The following is a 16,303-nucleotide window of genomic DNA, read 5'->3' as shown; positions in this document are numbered from 1 at the left end:
ATCTACATGGATCCTCAGGATCTTTGCATTGGGTCATCCCAAATTCACCATCAGATCACATAGCATGTCCATGGCTACAGCCTGCCCCCCAAAAATCACACACCCACTGTTGCCTGGGGCTGCAGTGGTGCAAAAACGTGGTTACAGAGCATGGATCCACAGGGATTCTCAGGATTTTTGCATTGGGTCACCCCAAATTCACCATCAGATTACATGTCTGTGGCCACAGCATGAAGCACAAAAATGATACATCCACTGTTTCATTCAGAATGTTTTTCCCCTTGTTTTCCTCCTCTAAAAACTATGTGCGTGTTATGGTCAGGTGCGTGTTATAGAGCGAAAAATAAGGTATATTGCGGCTCCCCAGCCACTGGCAGCACAGCTCACTTCCCCCCTGCCGTCTTGTGCTATGCTGGCGGCAGCCTGGAACCCGTGATGTATCTATCACCAGCTCAAATTGCCTTGATCAGGTGGGGGGCCTTTGTTAACTCCACCACTGAGGGGTGGGCAACCATTTAACGAAGCCCTCTCCTGGGGGCTTGATCAGCTGAGGGGTTGGTAGACTGGAATGGGCTGGGTGGGGAGCCTTGACATTTTATACATTATAGCCCCCTCTGTTCTACACATTAGGGACGCAGGTGGCACTGCGGTCTAAACTGAGCCTCTTGGGCTTGCCGATTGGAAGGTTGGCGGTTCAAATCCACGCAATGAAATGAGCTCCTGTTGCTCTGTCCCAGCTCCTGCCAACCTGGCAGTTTGAAAGCATACCAGCATGAGTAGATAAATAGGTACCGCTGTGGCAGGAAGGTCAATGGCATTTCCATGGGCTCTGGTGCTCGTCACAATGTCCTATTGTGCCAGAAGTGGTTTAGTCATGCTGGCCACATGACCCGGAAAGCTGTCTGCAAACAAATGCCAGCTCCCTCGTGTTTGTAGAATGTGTTTTAAGCATTGGGTTGTGGTGCGAGTTTGCCCTTACCAGGATGTTTTGGGTTAAAAAATAATGGAAGAACGAATGTTTGTTGTGTAGTATTGTTTGCAGAAAATAACTTCTAGTGAATACCCGATCTCAGATGAACCTATTGCAGGAAAGTTGCTTCCCTTGTTCCTAGAGGAAGGGCAAACTAAGCAAAGGACTAGGGAATGAGATAGAAGTCATAAAAGTGTACTAAAAGTGGTGGGGGACAGAAAATCTTTAGGACACCCGTGATTCCTCCCCTTTGAAGGTTGTGAATGCCTGGATAGGGCTATAATTCATTTATGGACATTTAAAGGCCACAAGGCATACTGTTGCTAGTTGCCTTTGCTTACAGACTAACATGGCCATCTCTCTGGAAATTTGCCCTTCACTCAGATTGGGCTGTGATCCTAAACTCGTTTACTAGGGTGTAAGACCTAGGGTGTTTTCCCAGTAGCAATGTAAGGAAGTGAGAGCTGGACCATAAAGAAGGCTGATCGCCAAAGAATTGATGCTTTTGAATTATGGTGCTAGAGAAGACTCTTGAGAGTCCCATGGACTGCAAGAAGATCAAACGCATCCATTCTGAAGGAAATCAGCCCTGAGTGCTCACTGGAAGGACAGATCGTGAAGCTGAGGCTCCAGTACTTTGGCCACCTCATGAGAAGAGAAGACTCCCTGGAGAAGACACTGATGCTGGGAAAGATGGAGGGCACAAGGAGAAGGGGACGACAGAGGACGAGATGGTTGGATAGTGTTTTCGAGGTTACCAGCATGAGTTTGACCAAACTGCGGGAGGTAGTGGAGGACAGAGGTGCCTGGCGTGCTCTGGTCCATGGGGTCACGAAGAGTCGGACACAACTAAACAACAACAAGACCTATTGAGTGCCACAACCCCATAGTCACCTTTGACTGGACAACCACCCAGGGGTCCTTTACCTTTACCTTTCTACACATCACTACAGTGAAGACTGTTTACATTGTACTTATTTGCATATATTTAGAATAATATCTAACACATACAACTTTGACTTTTATCTAGTGCTAGTACTTCTGATCCACCGACGGCCAACATCAAACCAACTCCTGTTGTATCTACTCCAAGCAAAGTGACAGCAGCTGCAATAGCTGGGAACAAATCGACCCCAAGGGCCAGCATCCGCCCAATGCTGACTCCGACAACTGTCACAAACCCTACATCTACCCCAACAGCCACAGTTATGCCGACAACACAGGTGGAAACTCAGGAAGGTACATTACTGATCAAAAGGCTTAACAATGTGCATGATGAATAGTATCTTTTTTAATGTGTAATTTCTAGGATTCTATATGCCTGTGCTGGTCCCGTGGGTTACCTGAGAGGCGAGGTCCAAGTCCGGTCCGTGGTCAAAGGTGCAACGTGGAGGCAGTCCATAGTAGCTGAAGCTGGGTGCAGGGCAGGGAATCGGGTGAAGTCAGGGACAGGCATGCAAGCAGGGAGGCAGGGCGGGTCAGGAGCTCAGGCAGGAAAACAGGACAGGGTTCAGGCAGGAACTAGCAACCAACAGTGTTGCTCCCACAACTTGGGATTGGGGCTGGCTGGCTTTTATCTGCCCTGAGGCATAGAGCGGCCCCGATCCTCAGATGACTCGCCTCTCCTGGCCTGGAGGCGAGCGCTCCTCCTGCAGGAACTTAGTTCAGGAGGAGCTAAGCTCAGGAGAGGTTGGGGGGGGGTTACTGGACCCAGAGGCAACCTCAGTTTCCTCTGACGGGGCTGAGAGCGGAGCACCTGCAGGCAATGGGTCCTCCATCACCTCAGGAGCAAGACCAGACTCAGCTGATGCCTGCACCTGAGGATCCAGCACAGGTGAGGGCCCTTCAGGCTCATGCCCCAGCCCCGGCTCAGCTGGTTCTGGAGGCGGGGAATCCTGTGCAAGCTGGGATCCCTCAGGTTCAGCATCTGAGTCCGAATCCCAGGCCATCACAATGCCACTGCATCAAAAGCATTAGAACACAGGGGCATATTTTGCCTCCTGTACTGTTTGTGAAGCCATTCAATTCATAAAGCGAGGAAACACTTCTGATGGTTGAGGTTGGGATTTGATAGAATGGACATCATAACTTAAAGTGCCCTAGGTAGTGCTTTTTTCTGGGGGGGGCGCATACCCCTAAACATTTTGTGAATCTTTGTACTTTTGTCCATTTACTGTGTTTATTTTTCCCAATTTGAACTATAAAATGGTGATTTTCTTGAGTCAAAATGAGATTACCCCAAACATTTTTTTAGGAAAAAAGCACTGGCCCTAGGGTGGAATCTTCATGGTTGCAATCCTGGTTCTTGGGATGTTCCAATATCAAGGATTTTGTGGAACCTCAGTGCTCTTCTTAAAAATTAAACCCTGAAAATCTATATTGCTTTTTGTAGAAATGGAAAGCTTCCACTGTAGGTGCAAAAACCAGTTTGAATTTTGAAAATGCCGAAGGGAAAGAAACAGGAAGTGAGGAACAGTACACAGAAATGCCTAGGTCCGTTAGTCTTCTCAAAGGTAGTTCATAGAAAAGAATAATGCTGTAGTAGGCAGGTGATGGGTTTGTCGCGTTCATTAAAGTAGCATGCATATTAACTTTCATACAGCTGAAATGTACAATTCTGGTTTGTAGAAAGGGCTGTCCCCTAGTCTATAGGTTGTGAGGCATTTCACTTGATTCTGTTGTCAGCACCTCTCACCTTAAATAAAAGGAAGTGAGATGGAGTTTATTTCAGAGCTGGGTACCAGCTTGAACCCCGGGCCACAGCTACAGCTTTCTCATTTTTGAAAAAGTTGATTATTATGTGTCTGGAAGTAATGGTTACAACAATTTTATTTCAGCTATGCAGTCAGAAGGACCAGTCGAACATGTTCCAGTCTATGGAAGCACAAGTGGATCTGTGCGCTCCACAAGCCCCAACGTCCAGACCTCTCTCTCCCAGCCCATCTTGACAGTTCAGCAACAGACTCAAGCAACAGCGTTTGTTCAGCCCACGCAGCAGAGCCATCCTCAGATAGAACCAGCCACTCAAGATCCACCCGCCACAATTTTGGAGGTGGTGCAGAGCTCACAGATAGAAAGACCGTCTACTTCAACAGCAGTATTTGGCACAGGTTGGTTAAATTTCCTAGATTAGAAGCATTAAGGGCTTAACCTGGTCAGTTTTGCTTCTGTAGAGCACTAAATAAACTTTGGTTTATATTTAAATATATAATTTTGAATTAGAACTAAAAGAAGTTATTTTAAAGTGCCAGCATCAGTCTCCTCAAAAAAGAAAGCCATAATTGTTTGTTTTTCTTTGTGCCTTGGGCAAAGTGTGTTTTGAATTTAATGAAATTTTCTCCTTAAGTTTCAGCTACACCAAGTTCTTCTTTACCCAAACGCTCCCGGGAGGAGGAAGATGATAGCACAGTTGAAAACTCGGACCAAATTCCTGAGGAGATGGTTGATATGCCTCTTGCAAAGAAAATGAGAAGTGTTCAAAGAGTTGGGCCAGAGGTTTGTAAGAAGAAGAACGGCACTAATTTAGTTGTGTTTGGTTATGGGTATCGCAACTGGGCTAGGAGAAGAGGGAAAATTGTCCCAGAAAGCTGGCTTTTAAAAGCTCTGAAGCATTTGGAATGGGTGGTGACAAACCTGTCACATCACCCAGTGTCAAATACAATTGGCAGGTTCTGTTGGCTTGTTCTGCTCATATTTGACTGAGGCTTCTCATTTTTAGTGTGCAAATTTCCATGACACCTGTATGGTGTGTGCAAACCTTCACTGGTTCAAACTAGAAGTGATGTGAATTGTGTGCACATTTTTTGTTACGTAAATATCAGGTGCTGAGGAAATGCTGAGCAGCGTTGGGAATGGGGACGGGGAATTTCTCCCTTCCATTGCCTTGACAAAAATTCCCTCTTAAGCTGCTACAGTATTTCCATTTCCAAGAGAAATTTTATTGCCACCAATGATGGCTTCCTTAGAAATGGAGATAGCAGCTGTAGAGACATGATACTTGATCAGGAACTTGGTCACGAAAGAGCCCTGAGGCTGCTCAGTATTGCCCCGATCGTCTAGGTACATGTCAAATAACATGCAATTTGAATTACATTCATGGAATTAACATCACATCTACTTGGGTCCAGAAATACTGAACATCGTACTTGGTGTCTTTTCAAATGTAATACTTTTCACTGAAATCATGACACACTGCCAGACATCAAATGATGAGTAATCAAGTAGTTGCAGGTCAAACGATCTACATGCCTGTTTTGAGCAAGCCCTTAGTGTAAATAAGAAATAAATCACATTTGTGCAATAATGAACTATAGAAGATGTGAAATATCCTCTTCTTGATGATTGGGGTTTTTTTCTGTTCTGTTCATAACTACATAGATTGTAGAGCATTGACTTTAGAGTGAATTTCGAGTTGGTTCTCATAGATAGGTGGAATACAGTGGTACCTCCGGTTACATACGCTTCAGGTTACAGACGCTTCAGGTTACAGACTCCGCTAACCCAGAAATAGTACCTTGGGTTAAGAACTTTGCTTCAGGATGAGAACAGAAATCGCGCAGCGGCGGCAGCGGGAGGCCCCATTAGCTAAAGTGGTGCTTCAGGTTAAGAACAGTTTCAGGTTAAGAACGGACCTCCGGAACGAATTAAGTACGTAACCAGAGGTACCACTGTAGCTGCTTAAAAATTTGCTGCTATGTTTTTGCCTTGTACAGTGAAGAAAGCCTAGTAGAACATTATATGCATGGCATGTATTGCAGGTGACCTTGACATTTTCCCCATCATCTGTCACTTAAATTAGTGTTAACAAATTGACGTCATGTTTCAGGAGGAAGTGACTGCGGAAGAAAGCACAGATGGCGAAATAGAAGCTCAAGCCTACAATCAGGATTCTCAAGATTCCATTGGAGAAGTAAGCAAGTCTTTCTCTAACCAGAGGAACATTTTGCATCTCGTGCTTATGCCGTGGCAGGATTCAGAAAAGTCTGTGTGCATGAGCTGGGCTGGGGTTCCCAAGATGGCACTGCTCTAGAGTCCTCTGACCTTCTTTGGCGGTGTGATCTGCTGGCAGGAGGAATAGTAAAAAAGAGTGTGCTGGGCACATTTCTTCAGACTGGAGGCTAAGCGGGGGGGGTCGCCCCGGGTGTCATCCCTGAGGGGGTGCCAAACCCCTGAGGGATCCAGCCCATGCGTGGATCACGGTGGCACCCCCTTGAGCAAATCGCTGCATCACCCTGTGCACAGATCACAGCAGCACCCCCCTGGGTGGATTGCCCTGTCCCCGCGGGTGGATCACCCCCCCCCGCTGTTCCGGTTGCCGGCTAGCAAGCTACGCCTCTGCTTCAGACCAATCCAGTTCCTTTATATTTAGCTATAAAGCTGATTTCTGACCAGTAGAGATCACTTCTACTTTTGCAATGAAAGATGCACCCCACTGTAAAGGTAAAGGGACCCCTGACCGTTAGGTCCAGTCATGGCCGGCTCTGGGGTTGCGGCGCTCATCTCGCTTTACTGGCCGAGGGAGCCGCGTTTGTCCTCAGACAGCTTCCGGGTCATGTGGCCAGTATGACTAAGCTGCTTCTGGCGTAACCAGAGCAGTGCACAGAAACGCCATTTACCTTCCTCCCAGAGCGGTACCTATTTATCTACTTGCACATTGACGTGCTTTCAAACTGCTAGGTTGGCAGGAGCTGGGACCAAGCAACAGGAGCTCACCCCATTGCGGGGATTCAAACCGCCAACCTTCTGATCTGCAAGACCTAGGCTCTGTGGTTTAGACCACAGCACCACCCGCATCCCACGGCACCCCACTGTAGTGATAATCAATAGGAAGTTTTCTGTAGAATTCAATGGTTCACATTCTGAACCATAAATGTTTGTGAAGTTTTTACGTGACAGTGTATGCCGCTCAGTTTTAATTTAACTTCGTCACAAACACAACCTAGCTGTACTGATTGTCTGAAAGCGAGCGTGTTATGTTACTGTGAATTAGGTTATTCGCAGATCTTCATCCAGTAGTGCATGCACTTGTTTTCAAATGCCTAAAAGTGAGGAAAACTTTAAGCTTGTTATTACATGCTGTTAGCAGGGTCTTCCTTACAGAGTTCAGGGGAAAAAATATTAAATAAGCGTACTCTTGAGCGAGAAGCCTGAACAGTGATTTTTTTCTGACCAAAGTTCTCCAGATATACAGTGTATGGCCTAAGATTAGTATTCTTGCTCCTTTTGCAAGAAACAGCACAAGAAAGAAAGAAAGATTCCTGGCAAGTAATAGTCCCAGCTAAAGTAAACTTTGATTTCACTGACCATAGGATCTGGAGTATTGACACACTTCAAGTCTTTCTGGTTGGCAAACTAGAAATTTTGGCTCAAAATCAGATCACAGACTTTTTATATAATATCAACATGTGGCAAATGGCTATAAATCCTGGAGGTACTCCTCCTGTTGGCATTACTTTGGGTTTTATTCAATTTGTCTTGACTTAGGGCGTAACACAAGGGGACTACACTCCCATGGAAGACAGTGAGGAGACTTCTCAGTCCCCACCAATAGATCTTCAGTCAGATCAGCAGAACACAACATCGTCCCAGGATGGCCAGGGCAAGAGAGATGATGTCATTGTTATCGACAGTGACGATGAAGAAGATGAGGATGAAGAAAACGATGGTGAAGCAGAAGTATGTGTGGGTGTTTTGTAAAATAAAAATGATATTTCTACACAGCATAAGTTGCTACTCGTTTGTTGCACATAAATTACAAGGGCTCTGCAGTCCTTTTCAAGAGTGTTTGATATTGGTTGTGGGTTGTTGTTGTTTTGCATTCCCTGTAAAAGTGTGTATTGCACATCTTAAAATGCATTAGACTAGCAGATGAGTACTTTTCTAAGCCAATAAGGCAGTTCACCTTAAACTCTTATCTTCTTCGCTGCACACCAAGAAAAAGAAGGCTGGTGCATGTTTAAATGTTCACTGTTCCCCTAAGCCATGGGGATGCAAACTAAGGCCCGGGGGCCGGATCCAGCCCAATTGCCTTCTCAATCCGGCCCGCGGAAGGTCCAGGAATCAGTGTGTTTTTACATGAGTAGAATGTGCCCTTTTATTTAAAATGCATCTCTGGGTTATTTGTGGGGCATAGGAATTCGTTCATTTCCCCCCAAAAAATATAGTCTGGCCCCCCACAAGGTCTGAGGGACAGTGGACTGGCCCCCTGCTGAAAAAGTTTGCTGACCCCTGTGGCCTAAGCGTTAAATATTTACTACCTGAATCGGGTATAGTTTGCAGATAATTTAGAATGATATTTTGGTTCTCCCTCCTTTTTAAAATACAGTTCTTAATTATTATCAGGTACATAAAAGTCTGGAAGAGGGATCTAGAGTTGTATAGGTTGAGTATGCCGTGGCTGCAGCCTAGCTGATGCCGCCATTAAAATGTCAAATGAATTTGACTGCAGAAGGCAGCGACACTTTTGTACTCCCTGTAAGAGCATTTCACAACCAAGGGTCAAAACTTCTAAATCCCTGCTAATAATCCACAGCTCCGTGCAAGAGCCCAGTCCCTTTTCATTACTTGCACCGCGTCCCTTCGTACAAGAAAGCAAATGATTCTGAACAAAATTTTAAAATGGGCCTGTTTAACTTCTCAAATGTTAATTGTTGCCTTAGGAGTATGAAGACGAGGAAGAGGATGACGAGGATGATGAAGATGAAGATACGGGAATGGGAGATGAAGGTGATGATAGCAACGAAGGCACTGGGAGCGTCGATGGCAATGATGGATATGAAGCAGACAATGCAGAGGTAAAAACAAAATTGTGTGTTTGGCGTTGAGCAGATAATTGTCATGTTATACTGTGTTGTAAATAAAAATATGCCCTTTTCCCTTATGGGGTATCCAAGAGCCCATATAGAGTCCTTACATAGGTTCCCTATTGGTAGGAGAAAATAACAGAGGCCAACCAGAGAATATTGAGAAAAAAAGCAGCTAGTAAGCTTGATCTTTATTGATCTGTTGCAACATGGTGCTCCCCTCACTCGCAGGAAAGGAGGAGGACCCCCAAAAATGCTGTGCAAGGGCTTATAAAGACTTTTGAAATTCCCATCCTCTAGATCCAGACCACCCCCAGAAACATTATGCATTCATCACAGAAGGGGTGTAACCTAAGACCACCCCTCAGATAAGGCGGTCTAAAACAGAACATTTGCATGTTGTTTTCTCCTGTCGCTTTGTTTATTTCCTGTCTGGCAGGTTACTTGATTGGATTTCTTGGGGAGCCTGGGCAGTCTTTTGTAATGATAAGGCTCACACCCTTATTCAAACACAGATTAAGACAGGATTTGTGAAGGAAGAGACAATGGGGAGGCTTTTCCATTTTGACCATGCAGAGAAACATTTGCTCAGTTTAGGAATCAAAATGGTTCCAGGTTGGCTTTCCTGTGCTGTTCTATGTACGTGTGGTTATGAACATTGCCATATATCTAAGACCATAAAATTCCTATCACAACTGACAGTGCGTCTAGTTTGATCCCGAGGAGAAAAGATTTCTCAAAACGATTGGAAGACCAGCGGGAATAGCAACGTAGGTTGTAGCTTGCCGGCTGGTTTAAAGCACAGCAGATAGTTTGTGAGGTTAAAAGGAGGGATTGTAAAATCTTAAAGAGAAAGTAATTTAATTTAAGAAGCTCTCAATACCTCAGATCTTCTGATGGTCTCTTTCAGGGGACTGATGGAATGGACCCCAGTACAGAAACGGAAGAGAGCATCGCTGGAGGGGAAAGCAGCCAGAGAGCAGCTGACTCTCAAAATTGTGGTATACCTCATTTTCACTGAATTCTGTGTTTCTGGGGTTGCGGGGGCAGAGGAAGGAAAGGAAACAACATGTCCTGTTGTAATTCCTCTTTGACAGAAAGTTTGTCCTTTTCCCGGCTTCCATTTTGCTGATAATGAAATGAAACAAAGTTCATTGCAGCAAACAGGGTGTGGACTTTGGCCTTTCAAATTTCAGCGGCGCCCTGTGCAACGCCAAAATTTGGCGCCTTTTGTTCTGTTCAATTCACTATGTCATAATTGCGACACCCTGCCCTGCAGCCTGCCCCAATTCTGCGCCCTGTGCAGCGGAATCAGTCACTGTGCCCTATATCTTTTTTCTTTCTTTTTTAAGTCTTTGTACTTTTCAGGTTTATACATTTCATTAATTTTACAGTCATTTTAACATTTCAAAGTTTGACTTCCTTCCCCCTCTTTTTGCAGTTCCTTAAATTTATTTTTCAATGTCTTCTGCATATCCAAATTCATTTAATTTGCTCATTGAATTATCTACTTTAAATATATACTCCTATGAAACTGCAAGTTATTACAATAATCCTGCCAATGTTTTTATCCGTTTGCAATTTATCTATAAATATTCAAGAAACCATTTCTGTTCTTTTATAAAAAAGTTTGTTGTCTTGATTTCTTACCGTTCCGGTAAGTTTCGCCATTTTTGCATATTCCATAAGTTTTTGTTTCCCTTCTTCCTTTGCTGGGACTTCTGCTTCTTTCCATTTTGGGGCAAGTAGAATTCTTGCTGCTGTAGTAGCATACCTTAATAAATTTCTATATAATTTAGGTAGTTCTGTTCCTATAATTCCCAAAAGAAAAGCTTCTGGGGTTTTTACAAAGATTTATTTTGAACATCCTTTTCAGTTCATTATATATCATTTCCCAGTAAGCTTTATCCATACTACAAGACCACCACATATGATAAAAAGAACCTTCTTTCTCTTTAAATTTCCAGCACTTGTTTGATTTAGATTTATACATTTTTGCCAGTGTTGGATACCAACAATATATCATTTTCATATAATTTTCTCTTAAACTGTAACATGCTGTAAATTTTATATCCATATTCCACGGTGCCCTATATACATCTCTGCAGCAAATGGATGAGTGAAAGGGCTAGAAATGATTCGCTACAGAGTTTGGGGTTACGAACGCCTTTTTCTAAACATATATTTCTTTATTACAAGGTGACGGGAGCGCAGGCGCAGCAGAGTCTACGTTTTCTCAGGAAAGCCCGAGGGAACAGCAGCCAACATCTGCTTCGGAGAGACAGACGCCACGCCCACCTCGACCTCATCCCTTGCCCCCGCGACTGACTATTCACGCTATTCCTGCTCCACCGCAGGAGCTTGGACCACCAGTACAGGTAAGGAAACCACTTTGGCGCTGAATTTTATTTTATGCATTTGGCAAATTGTTCTTAGGTGGATCCTCTTCAGCTGAAATATGAGCATCTGTGGTCTTTATAAATTGCCATACCTGGATATGTTTTATCTTGCCCTTAAATCTGGTGGTCGCTTTGTGCAGAAAGAGCAGTACAGTGGTACCTCGGGTTACAGACACTTCAGGTTACAGACTCCGCTAACCCAGAAATAGTACCTCGGGTTAAGAACTTTGCTTCAGGATGAGAACAGAAATTGTGCGGCGGCAGCAGGAGGCCCCATTAGCTAAAGTAGTGTTTCAGGTTAAATACATTTTCAGGTTAAGAACGGACCTCTGAAACAAATTAAGTTTTTAACCCGAGGTACCACTGTACAAGTGTTCAGGAATGCAACAGCAGCAACAACAACAACAACAACAACTAATAATAATAATAATAATAATAAGGTAAAGGTACCCCTGCCCGTCCGACTCTAGGGTTGTGCGCCCATCTCACTTAAGAGGCCGGGGGCCAGCGCTGTCTGCAGACACTTCCGGGTCACATGGCCAGCGTGACAAAGCTGCTCTGGTGAGCCAGCACCAGTGCAGCACACGGAAACGCCGTTTACCTTCCCACTATAAGGTACCTATTTATCTACTTGCACTTAGGGGTGCTTTCGAACTGCTAGGTGGGCAGGAGCTGGGACCGAAAGACGGGAGCTCACCCCGCCGCGGGGATTCGAACCGCCGACCGTGCGATCGGCAAGCCCTAGGCGCTGAGGTTTTACCCACAGCGCCACCCGCGTCCCCCAATAATAATAATAATAATAATAATAATAATTAAATTATTATTATTATTATTATATTTATTATTTATACCCCGTCCATCTGGCTAGGTCTCCCCAGGCACTCTGGGCGGCTCCCAACTGCCTTCAGATGTCTTCTAAAAGTCAGATAGTTGTTTATTTCCTTGACATCAGATGGGAGGGCGTTGCACAGGGTGGGCGCGACTACCGAGAAGGCCCCCTGCCTAGTGGTGGGTGGGTGTTTTGAAATTGTAACCCATTTAAACTAAAAAAACAAAAACAACACCCAGCAAGAATAGCAGCTAAGAAACCTCATAGCATTTCTTCACTGTGATGGGATGGTGAGCTGCTTGTGCGTAAAATCCTAGTCCCTCAGAGTTTGGCTAAGTCCACAAACCTCTGTCTGTGACGGAGCTCCTTAAGCATGGCTCCATCAGTCGCTCGTAGAATCGGACAGTGGGCGTTTACGGAACTTCTTCCAGCATAAAAGCTCCTTAACGGAAACGCGTCTTCTGGACTCTCGGCGTGACAGTTTCCGGCGAGGAGTAGGTGTCCCTACAGGAGGTCCTGAAACCTCCCCACTATTTTCGCTGGAAGTGTCTCTGAGCCCTCCCTCCGACTCACTTTCCCTTGGAACTCCACTTCTCCCCCTGCTGGTTCCCTCCTCAGCTGAATGGTCTCTCTCAGCCTCTGTGAGCCCTTTCACCTCCTGCTCCTCCGATGGCAGTTCCCTGACATTCACAGTGGCAAGAGCAATGGTCTTTATTCTTTTCTTTTTTTAAAAAAAAAGCAATCCAAGACAATTGACTATATAAGTGAACGGTCGTGACTTTTAGGATTGTTGCTGTTTATAAAATAAGCTATCTTTTGTTTTAGAAGGGGGACAAGTATTGCAGTTACTTGTCCAGAGTCCTAGATTCTCTTTGCAAATGCATTTGTATGTCCTAAGAGGAAGGTGGCGTTTGACTGCTGGGATGGCTCAGCCACTAGAACATGAGACTCTTAATCTCAGAGTTGTGGGTTTGGGCAGAACATTCCTGCATTACAGGGTTGTTGGACTAGGTGACTCTTGTGTTCCTTTCCAACTCTACAATTCTACTCTATAAGAATGAAAGCAAACCAGGGCATGTTTGCCTGCCGTGTTTTTCCTTTTCATGGTCTACGATGGTGAACTGTTCTGCCACTCCTGATTGTTTTTATGTGGTGCCATCGGTATATTCTGGGACGTGGGTGGCGCTGTGGGTTAAACCACAGAGCCTAGGACTTGCCGATCAGAAGGTTGGCGGTTCGAATTCCTGCGATGCGGTGAGCTCCCGTTGATCAGTCCCTGCTCCTGCCAACCTAGCAGTTCGAAAGCACGTCAAAGTGCAAGTAGATAAATAGGTACCACTCCAGTGGGAAGGTAAACGGCGTTTCCGTGCACTGCTCTGGTTCGCCAGAAGTGGCTTAGTCATGCTGGCCACATGACCCGGAAGCTGTAGGCTGGCTCCCTCGGCCAATAAAGCGAGATGAGCACCGCAACCCCAGAGTCAGTCACGACTGGACCTAATGGCCAGGAGTCCCTTTACCTTTTCTATTGGTATACTCAGTTTAAGGGGGGTGCTCATCAAAGGGGAATTTCAAGGAGCCAGCTATTAACAACTTGGGGTGTATTTGGCCAGTGGCCCTGCGGGTTCCCCACCGAAATGTGTATTGAAGCATTTGACATTTTCTTGGCCGTACAGAGAATCCCAATGCCGCGGAGGCAGTCTGTAGGACGTGGACTTCAGCTAACCCCTGGCATAGGTGGCATGGTAAGTAGTAAAGTTTCTAAACATTTTCTGCTGTGGGTACAATTGAAACTTCAGTTAATCAAGATTGTGTGGTGAACTGTTTCTTTTATATACAGGGAGCGTGTTAGAGAGAACTGAGTAGCCACGTGGTAGCCTCCTGGCCTCAACAGAGCACATTATTCAAATTAGTAATCCAATTATTATTGATGCAGCTAAAAAAGCAGGATGTTTCTACAATAATGTGTTTGCCTCTTCAGGACAGTCTTGCACCTTTTCTTTGGAATACTGTCCTTGAAAGTACTTGTCAGCTGAATTTCCACATTTCAGTTATTCCTCAGAATATGGATTGGGCATATATACAGAAATCGGACGCCATTTTATTACACCAAGCGAGATACTAAGAGGGGATGGCTGTTTAAAAATGTGTAGCAATAGGAATACAGTCATACCTTGGATCCCAAACGCCTTGGTACTCAGACGTTATGACTCCTGAACGCCACAAACCCGGAAGTGAGTGTCCCGGTTTGCGAACGTTCTTTGGAACCCAAAAGTCCCGACGGGGCTTCTGATTGACTGCAGGAGCCTCCTGCAGCCAATCAGAAGCCGCGCTTTGGTTTCCTAACGTTTTGGAAGTCGAAGGGACTTCCGGAACGGATTCCATTCGACTTCCAAGGTACTACTGTGGTTGTTGAGTTCGCTTGTCATTTTAATGTCTTCTTCAGCAGCAACACTTTTTTGATGATGAGGACAGGACTGTTCCAAGCACCCCAACGTTGGTGGTACCTCATCGTACAGATGGATTTGCAGAAGCGATTCAGTAAGTGGCACCTTCAGTTACATAGTAATGATGAGCTATGTAAGTCAAAATACCAAAAGAATTCCTGCAAGGGGCCTGGCCAGCAATTTTCTCTAACCATTCTTGGGCAGCTTTACTCTGTTTCCACAGCACAATACTTAATTTCACTGAAGTTTTGAAATAAAGGCTGCATGACGTCCTGTCATATTCTTCAAGTGTTTAGAAATTCTCAGCATCTCTCCTCTTTTGAAGGATATGCATAAATTGTTTACTCAGTCAGCAAATGTTGGCCCTTACCTGTAGGAAGACTGCTGTGCGGTTCCTTTGTTTGTTCCTTTTCTTCTTCCCCATTTATCCCACTAAGGGGCAGCAAACTTATGATTGATAAACTGACTGTAACTTTTATTCTAGCTCCCCTCAGGTGGCTGGAGTTCCTAGATTCAGGTTTGGACCTATTGAAGATATGCCACAAACCTCCGGCCAGTCAGATCTCGGTCAGCTTGCATCGCAAGGAGGTACAAATATTCTTGCCTTTTTTGTATGAAAGGGACACTATGCGCTTTGAATCTCAATCATACAACTTGGGTTTGCTGTGCCTGCATGTGAGGGAGGAAAATCACCTTAAAACTCGACTCAAGGTGCACAGAACTAGCTGGGAGGTTCTTTAGTACCTGGCCAGTACCATATAAAAAACAAACTGGTTCAGATGATTCATTACTTTGGTGGCTAGATATTATTCTGTTGAAGCTCCCTCAGTTTGTTGTTGTTGTTTAGTCGTTTAGTTGTGTCCTACTCTTCGTGACCAGAGCACACCAGGCACTCCTGCCTTCCACTGCCTCCCGCAGTTTGGCCAAACTCATGTTTGTAGCTGTCCAACCATCTCGTCCTCTGTCGTCCCCTTCTCCTTGTGCCCTCCATCTTTCCCAACATCTGGGTCTTTGCCAGGGAGTCTTCTCATGAGGTGGTCAAAGTATTAGAGCCTCAGCTTCAGGATCTGTCCTTCCAGTGAGCACTCAGGGCTGATTTCCTTCAGAATGGAGAGGTTTGATCTTCTTGCAGTCCATGGGACTCTCAAGAGTCTCCTCCAGCACCACAATTCAAAAGCATCAATTCTTCGGCGATCAGCCTTCTTTGCCGTCCAGCTCTCACTTCCATACACCACCACTGGGAACCTCAGTTTAACTTCTCTCAAATTGCTTGCAGGTTTGGGAATGTATGAAACACCACTCTTCCTTGCCCACGAAGAAGAATCAGGAGGTCGCAGTGTCCCAACAACTCCACTTCAGGTTGCGGCACCTGGTGAGTTTGGGGGATTTCCCTAATATCTTGATTCTACAGTTTTGAGCATATAATGGTTGCTAACATGGGTACACTCTTGTTCCGATAGTCTTCCTGAAAATGCAGTTCTATTGGGAACTGATCAGGTTGGTTGGTTGGTTGGTTGGTTTTACTGTACAGCTGCTTATTTAAGAAATGCATATACAGTGGTACCTCGGGTTAATTCTTAATTCGTTCCGAAGGTCCGTACTTAACCTGAAACTGTTCTTAACCTGAAGCACCACTTTAGCTAATGGGGCCTCCTGCTGCTGCCGCGCCGCCAGAGCACGATTTCTGTTCTCATCCTGAAGCAAAGTTCTTAACCTGAAGCACTATTTCTGGGTTAGCGGAGTCTGTAACCTGAAGCGTATGTAACCTGAAGTGTATGCAACCCGAGGTACCACTGTAGATATGCTTTTAACTTCCTCCTAAAAATGCCTTTTGTGTGGTTCCCAGGTAAGAGTTCAGG

The 16,303-nt window shown here is 45.1% G+C and overlaps 1 protein-coding gene across 2 annotated transcripts in view; it reads left to right on the top strand.

The window, feature by feature from the left end:
* TPR (translocated promoter region, nuclear basket protein) overlaps window positions 1–16,303 on the top strand; it is a 58,876-nt gene that overhangs the window by 36,593 nt on the left and 5,980 nt on the right. Inside the window, exons 35-46 of one of the 2 annotated variants that reach the window (XM_053391427.1) lie at window positions 2,001–2,209; window positions 3,808–4,080; window positions 4,317–4,465; window positions 5,796–5,879; window positions 7,454–7,645; window positions 8,629–8,763; window positions 9,683–9,773; window positions 10,972–11,150; window positions 13,674–13,742; window positions 14,444–14,538; window positions 14,929–15,032; window positions 15,721–15,816. In XM_053391427.1, coding sequence (XP_053247402.1) covers window positions 2,001–2,209; window positions 3,808–4,080; window positions 4,317–4,465; window positions 5,796–5,879; window positions 7,454–7,645; window positions 8,629–8,763; window positions 9,683–9,773; window positions 10,972–11,150; window positions 13,674–13,742; window positions 14,444–14,538; window positions 14,929–15,032; window positions 15,721–15,816 — 1,676 coding nt within the window. The remainder of the gene's footprint in view (window positions 1–2,000; window positions 2,210–3,807; window positions 4,081–4,316; window positions 4,466–5,795; window positions 5,880–7,453; window positions 7,646–8,628; window positions 8,764–9,682; window positions 9,774–10,971; window positions 11,151–13,673; window positions 13,743–14,443; window positions 14,539–14,928; window positions 15,033–15,720; window positions 15,817–16,303) is intronic. The other variant, XM_053391426.1, reaches the window with a different exon arrangement.

This window comes from Podarcis raffonei, chromosome 6, assembly GCF_027172205.1.
Source record: "Podarcis raffonei isolate rPodRaf1 chromosome 6, rPodRaf1.pri, whole genome shotgun sequence".
Taxonomy (NCBI): domain Eukaryota; kingdom Metazoa; phylum Chordata; class Lepidosauria; order Squamata; family Lacertidae; genus Podarcis; species Podarcis raffonei.
Note: the sequence above shows the minus strand (reverse complement) of the source record. Positions and strands in the feature narration are given on the sequence as shown.